Genomic DNA, 7,551 nt, shown 5'->3' with positions numbered 1-7,551 from the left:
TATTTATAATTTCTAGTAGTCATAAAAACACTAGTCCTTTGACAAATGTTGCTTAGGTTCTTTAACAAACAAACTGAACTTGGTGAGCAAGTTATTTCAGTCAATCTTGGCTCCTCTCCAATACATTAAAAAAATCAGAGCTAATGTGTACCATCATGGGTTAGATTTTGGCAGGGCATATTCATGCTGTTAATTAAACTGTCACATAGGTGTCCTGTAATGGTACCGTTTTAGATCCTGGCTCACCACAAGCAATAAGACACCTTCACATTGAAGGCCATTTCAGGACTTTCTTTTGAAGAGCCTGCTGAGTCCACAAAGCTATCAGACAGTAACAGCTGGAAGGAGGTTAAAAAATTGTCTTGAAGTCCTTTTATTTTTCCTGGTGAATTGCAAAGAATGTAATGGAAAACTCAGTTCAGTGGAATTTTCTCTCAGACTTGAAGACAGTAGTAAGAAAAGCTATTTAAAGGGATTTTGAACAGATAATTAAAAACTTGACAAAAGTTCAGGTTTGTTTTTCTCCCTTAAAAAGATCAGGAATGTCAAGAATCTTTTCCTTTGGTTTTGCCCGAGGATGCAGATGCCACAGCTACGCATTGGGAACTCCCAGCCTTATCTGAAGAGGGTCAAGCTTGTCTCTTATGACTCATCCAGGACACTGAATTTTACTCTGGTCTAGCAAATTGTAATATAGGATGGAATTTGTTTTGTCATTTTGCTTTTTTAGAAAAGCCATTAGGAATGTTAAAAACTCTGAGGCTCTTAAGTGCAGCATGAGTCAGGAAATGCTGAAGTTGTGCAGGTCAACCTTAACTCAGTTCTTGTGAGTATACCCTCACACTAATTACCAGATCACACACTATTTTTCTGCAGAAGCTCTGATGCATTTAGTACACATCACTTTGAATACTCTGCGGTTTATTCACTAATCCCCTAGATTTGTCTTTTAATTCATTCTGGCCTTATTCTATTGCAAATATTCATGGTGGAAATCTGAATTTACCCCACTGAAACTGAATTAGAGAGGATGGAAGGGATGGTGCACGCAAGGCAAGGGTACCCTCTTTGAATTGTGAAGATAAAAATAAGCACTGAACAGCTGCCTGATTCACCGTGCACTTTCCAGCCTGCATGTGAAATGAGACTAGACCCTGTGTAAAAAAAATAAAAATAAAAATGCATAGGTGATTTTATAAATAATTAAGAACTATTAGAATATGTACCCATGAGTCACAGGAAGAGTTGCTCAACCTTAGCTTTGGCATTTCCTGACATCTGAGTGCCCAGTGCACTAGGAGCTGGGCTGCCCGTCTTAACAGGGTAGAGGGGGACCAGCAGGGCAGTGGGGGAGCTGGCAGGGAGGCCAGTCCAGAACTATGGTGTGTGTGGGGGGGGCAGATATGACCTTCCTTGGTCCTAATCCAGGACCAGTCAGGGCCAACCTGTATGAAATAGAGTGCTAAAGCAGAGAGACGTAAAAGTGCAAATAATTTCTTAAAGTACACAATTTAGAGAGACTAGTCTGAATTTTGTAAGGCTTCTTCTAATATTAATTCCTCCCCCCCTCATTGAATACCAGTGCTTCTTTGGAACAGAGGCTGTTCTCTAAATCTTACCCATTCCTAATAGTTCAAACTAAAGGCAAGACACCAGGAGATAAACATTTAGATACTATTAAGTACTGCAATAAAAATGTCTACATTGCACATACATACATTGGAAGTAGCTCATTGGTGGCTTCAGTAGTTTCTGTAGAGATCTAATTATGTATGTATCTTATACATATACACTCTTCCTCCATACTCCATTCACTATTACACTGTAGCTCCTTATTGCTAGAGCCCTGCAAATCTGTGGATATCCTCGGGTATCTGCATCCATGAAAGTGGATATCCATGGCTCATTTTTGCAGCTATAGATGCGGATACAAATTTTGTATCTACAACCTTGCAGATTTGGAATACCTTAATTAAGGCCAAATTCTACCCATTATTAAAACCTGAAAGTTATGAAGAGGATTCACTCATGTATCTTATTGCCAACTTTGAGTCTCACCTCCCACTTCTGTTCTGTTCGAGCTACCTCACAACCAAAAATGATCCTTGGAGGAATTACTTCATTGTTGCTCTAACATGCAAACAACATGTACGTTTTACTGTGAGTAGCAAGTACCAGGTTCCCCAGAGGGCCAAATAAATACAATCCTACCTGGAAAGCAAATAGTTTGAGATCTCATATATGCTGTGCCTGGAGTTATGCTGTAATAAGAATTATTATGCCAAGATCTTTGGACCACTGATTATATTCTTTAAATGTTCTACAACACCTAGCAGGAAACAAGTTCTTGAGTCAAGAATAAAAGTGCATTCAGCCCTGGTGGTGAAGTACTTTTTCAAGAGATCAAGTACAGCACAAATAGTAATACAGGTTGGACCTCCCTGATTTGGCACCTCAAGACCTGACTAGTCCAGATGAAGAATTTTGCGAGACCATGGGAAGTCATTTCTGTCCTCTCCTGCCACTGGCTCCTGCTAGTCATGGCCAGGCTGCCAGCCTGCTCCCTCCCCTCTGCTGCTGGCCCCTTGCTGCACAGGGCTCCCAGCCCCACAGGGCAGATCCACTGCCTCCCAGTTCCCCCGAGGAGTTGAGCTGCAGAATGGCAGCCCCGTGACCAGGGTTCAGTTTTGCCACTGGGCAGCAGCCTCACTGCTGGACTCCAGCCCCGTTGGGCAGCCCTGATGTCTCCCGGCCTCTCTGGGCAGCTCTGCTGCATAGCAGTGGGACTTCTGGTTGTGCAGCCGGACAGTAGCCCCGCTCCCAGGCTCCCACCTCCACCGCAGGGCAGCCCAGCTATTGTGCTCCCGGGACTGCTGCTGGCCAGCCACGCAGCCTCTATGGCCTGCTGGGGAGTTACAGCCCCACTGTGGGGCTCTAGCTCCGGTTGCCTCCCAGCCTGGCTGGGCAGCAGCCCCACTGCTAGGCTCACGGTTTTGCTGCTGCAGGGCACCTCAGCTACTGGGCTTCAGCCCCACTTCAGGGCTCCCTGCCATTAGACCTCTGCCAGGACTCTGGTCCTGGAACATCTATGATCCTGCCAGACCACAGAGTCTCTGTTTATGGAGGTTTAACCTGTAGTGCAATTCCCCCGCCCCCGCTCTTTTAGTGTGCCTCCACCAGAATCTGAAAAGAACAACTCTGGGCTCCGGGTTCAGTCAGTCTCCATATTACCTCCGTATTTGGTGTCTATGCTACATGGCTTTGCAGTGGTGTTCTGTGACTGCCTCAGGAACTGGAGCAACTGACCAATTCCACATAGCCCACCAAACAAGCAACTTTTTGTCACTACCAGCCTAAGCTTAATTTGAAATGGTGACAGAAGTGAAGGGCTGTATGTTCCGGTAACAGTCCTGATGAGCCTTTCATTCAAGCCTCAAATTGTTTTGAGGATGAAAGGGGGAATCCCACTCATACAGCACTGTAATATTTAGCACTGTAATATATATCAGAGACAATCAGCATTTTAATGGTGACTATTTTCAACAAAGACATTTTGGTCATATCCTTACTTTGCTAATGAAAAAAAATGTAAAATAATTATACAGGCAGTCCCCGAGTTACGCGGATCCGACTTATGTCGGATCCGCAGTTACGAACGGGGCCGTTCCTCTCCCTGGTCTCCAGCAGACCAGGGAGAGGAAGCAAAGCAGCAGAACACGTAGGCAGCGGACAGGGCTGTCAGCTGACCGAGCGCTCTGTGGCTTGGCTCTGCTTTGCCCCCCCCCATGCCCCTGGTCTGCAGACCAGGGGGACGGGGGCCAAAGCAGAGCAAAGCCGTGGAGCACGCGGGCAGCAGACAGCCCAGACGCGTCTGGGCTGTCCGCTGCCCGCGTGTTCCGCCGCTTTGCCCCCCGTCCCCCTGGTCTGGGAGCAAAGCAGAGCAAAGCCACGGAGCCCGAGGGCAGCAGGACAGCCACGGCGCGTCTGGGCTGTCCCCGTGCTCCGTGGCTTTGCTCCGGACACCTGTGGTACAGCAGCTGGGGCGCTGCCAGTTGGTCCCGTAGCGCCGCTCTGGGCGCTACTGGACCAACCGGGCAGCACCCCAGCTGTTCTGCCCCAGGCGTCCTGATTCAGCCACTGCTGGTCAGATTCAGCAGCAGCTGAATCAGGACGCCTGGGGCAGAGCAGCTTGGGTGCTGCTGGGTTGGTCCAGTAGCGCCGAGGAGCGGTGGCGCTACTGGACCAACCCAGCAGCACCCCAGCTGCTCTGCCCCAGGCGTCCCCAAGTCAGCCGCTGCTGAAACTGACCAGTGGCTGACTACAGGAAGCCCCTGCCCCGGGCTTCCTGGAATCAGCCGCTGATCAGTTTCAGCAGCAGCTGACTTGGGGATGCCTGGGGTTCTTAAGTTGAATCTGTATGTAAGTCAGAACTGGCGTCCAGATTCAGCCGCTGTTGAAACTGATCAGTTTCAGCAGCGGCTGAATCTGGACGCCAGTTCCGACTTATATACAGATTCAACTTAAGAACAAACCTACAGTCCCTATCTTGTACGTAACCCGGGGACTGCCTGTAAATGTTTAAGTTTCTGATAACGCATATCCCCTTGGTTCAATTTGTGTAAGACAAGACGTCTTGGGACAAAAATTATGGTATCCCAATCTTGAGTTCCTTTAGTGGCAGTTCTTCCTACCCCATTAATTGACATCAAGGTTAGTTCTGTTACGGGGCACTAGCATGATGTAGAGTAGCATAACTAACAACAAGCAGCAACATGTATGTGTGAAGGAACAAATCTCCTTGCTGCAAAGTGTATTTGGAAGTAACGCAGCCAATGAGCCTGCCTTCACTTTCCACCCGAATCAGAGCAACCCTAAATTCCCCACAAAAAGAACTAATGCTTTTTTTTAACTAAATGCTTTTAATAGAAAACAAAATACAAAATAACTCTTTCCAGAAAGCAGAAGTATTTAATCTTCTCTCCAAATGACAAATTAGTATTTGCTTTCTCCTCAGATCCTGATTTTAAATGCTGACAATATGTTTCACAAAGTGTTCATGTAACTGATATTGCAATGTTTTGAGAAAAACCCAACATTGGCAAAGCTGCCTCTGTGTATGCACAATAATTTAGTAATACTATTTTCCACTTCACTTTGTGTCCCCTTCCCATCCCCCAAAGATTGCCAACTTCCATCTGCTGAAATATTTTTGGTGAGGTGCAGCCAGAGACTGACATGGCCGCTTCATTAGGAGTTCAAATGTCTGCTATTAAGTCCCATCATGCTCTTACACTCTTCTCCAGCCAGGATGAGTCATTAATAACACCCACATCACCACTCTTTCCTACTCCCTTCACACAGGCAATCAGATTTGGAAATCCTAAATTCCTGGACCACAAATAGTTACAAATATCACAGGCAGCTCCAGGAATTGAACCCACATGATAATGCAGAGGGGTTATGTCAGATGTCCCTCCCATTAAAACAAAAAACAAAAAAAGGCTATTTTTTTACACTATTAGTCCAAAACACTTCAGTAGTGCTATTTGTGAGCTGTAGTGATTGGGACCATTGCTGTAAATAGCCATTTTCTTTTAATATACAGGTCGTAATTTCTGCTCCTCTGTAATACCAGTAAAAAATAAAAGCCAACTGGGCCAGTAGTTACACATATGCGTGCACACTCATACCTCAGATAATAGCAGGTAGGATGTGCCTATCACTCAATGCAGGATATTTAAGTGCAGGTCAGCAGCTTGTCTAGCTGGTAATTTCACTTGTCTGGATGAGACTTTTGTTTGTCCCAAACTATTGGACAACAGGATTTCTCTTCCCCTCCTCCTCCATCCTACCACTATTAGATTAGGTTAAAGTTTTCTGCCATTCCCTCTTTCCCACTCTCTGTTCAACAGTATAGGTCAATTTATAGGAAAACCATTTGAAAATATTTGTATCACCTCTGAACATGCCTGCTAATGGGAGAGAGGAAGAAAGTGTTTCACAGTCAGTAATTTAATCTCAGCTTGTAATGGACTCTGGCATTCAATATACCCACCCACCTCCCTAAAAAAATTAATGTTCCTGATTTTCTTGTGCAATTCCAGTCACCAGAAGAAGGTTACAGGCCATAAACTGTACACTCAGTACACTGTTCATCTGCCCAGTATATACACCAACCAGTTCGCTGGAAGAACCATCTGCAGGGGCATTGCAGTACGTGTTCCGAATGTCCCAAACCCGGATAGAATTGTCCATTGATGCAGAGGCAATCAAACTACTGTCAGGGCTAAAAGTAAGGCTGGTTATGTTGTCCGTATGCCCCCTCAGCTCTTTGTAAAGAGTGCCAGATGCCAAGTCCCACAGCTTTAACCGCTGGTCTTCTCCTGCTGAAGCCAGATATTTACCATTGGGAGAAAATGCAAGTGCTAGCACAGGGCCACGGTGACCTGTGAAGAGGCGCACAGAGTTCCCCTGCTGAGTACTCCACAAACGCACAGTTTTGTCCGTGGATCCTGTAGCCAAGTAATTGGAATTGGGGTGAAACTTGACACAGTCCACATCTGCTAAGTGGCCTGCGTATATTCGCAGTGGATATGTTCGATCGAATGACCAGAGTCTTGCTGTGCGGTCGTGGGAACCACTGGCGAAATATAGGCTCCAAGGACTGATGTCCAAATCCCACACAGGGTAAGCATGCCCTTGATACAACACAGTGTTTGTAAAACTTCCAAGGTCCCAGTATCTGATGGACATGTCCTCAGAGCAAGACAGAAGTCCTGAACTGTCTGATAAAAACCTTGTGCTGTATACCGGTCCACAATGTCCTCTCAGTATTTTCATTTCGGTGCCTACATTGTTGTCATCTTCTTCCTGGGCAGTGGAAAAAACAAAAAAAGACCATATTTATTTGTTGAACAAGAAGTGAAAGCAGGCTGGTGTGACCGCTAAGCATCCTTTTCCTTGCCTTCACTAAAAAAGGGAGAATTAGTGGTAGAGTTACAGATGTCCATTCTGTGTAACATAGCAATGCCTACTTCTCAAGCATGTTTTCTCCATACTAGATCTTACATGGAGATGCTGAAATGGTTTTGGCTTTTATCAGAGTTTTATCTTCACTTTGCATATCCCCATTCCCATATCTGACAGTACCTTAAACTCAGAGTTTATCTACATGGGGATATTCTGAAAAGTTAATGAAAATAAATTTATAAAGCAGATTAATTAAACCACACTGAAAGCCCTGTTATTCAGAATCAAAGTGGCCTTAATTTGGTTTAGTTTAATTCACTTTGGAAGTGGACTAAAATGAACCAAATTAAAGAGAGAAGGTATATGAGGTATAATGTCTTTTACTAGGGACAGACATGGTGGCAACAACACTGTATAAGCCAAACTAAGGCAACTTTAATTCTTAAAAGAATTCCACACAAGGGAGTAACGTGGTTTAGATAATCCACTTTAAAGTCACACCTTTATTAAATTTGGTTTAATTTTCCTGAGTGCCTTGTATAGACAAGACCCGAGAGCATATTAAAATAGACAAGACAGGCT

At 45.1% G+C, this 7,551-nt stretch overlaps 1 protein-coding gene across 1 annotated transcript in view; it reads right to left on the bottom strand.

The window, feature by feature from the left end:
* Positions 1-4,892: 4,892 nt before the first annotated feature.
* The window catches only part of TAF5L (TATA-box binding protein associated factor 5 like), a 38,662-nt gene continuing 36,003 nt past the window's right edge, over positions 4,893-7,551 (bottom strand). The window contains exon 5 of the mRNA XM_075924723.2: positions 4,893-6,870. Within this exon, the coding sequence (XP_075780838.1) occupies positions 6,073-6,870 (798 nt within the window). The 3' untranslated portion in view covers positions 4,893-6,072. The remainder of the gene's footprint in view (positions 6,871-7,551) is intronic.

This window comes from Pelodiscus sinensis, chromosome 3 (genome assembly GCF_052426305.1).
Source record: "Pelodiscus sinensis isolate ZL-2025 chromosome 3, ASM5242630v1, whole genome shotgun sequence".
Classification (NCBI taxonomy): Eukaryota; Metazoa; Chordata; order Testudines; family Trionychidae; genus Pelodiscus; species Pelodiscus sinensis.
The sequence above is the reverse complement of the archived record's forward strand: the minus strand, read 5'-3'. Positions and strand labels throughout refer to the sequence as shown.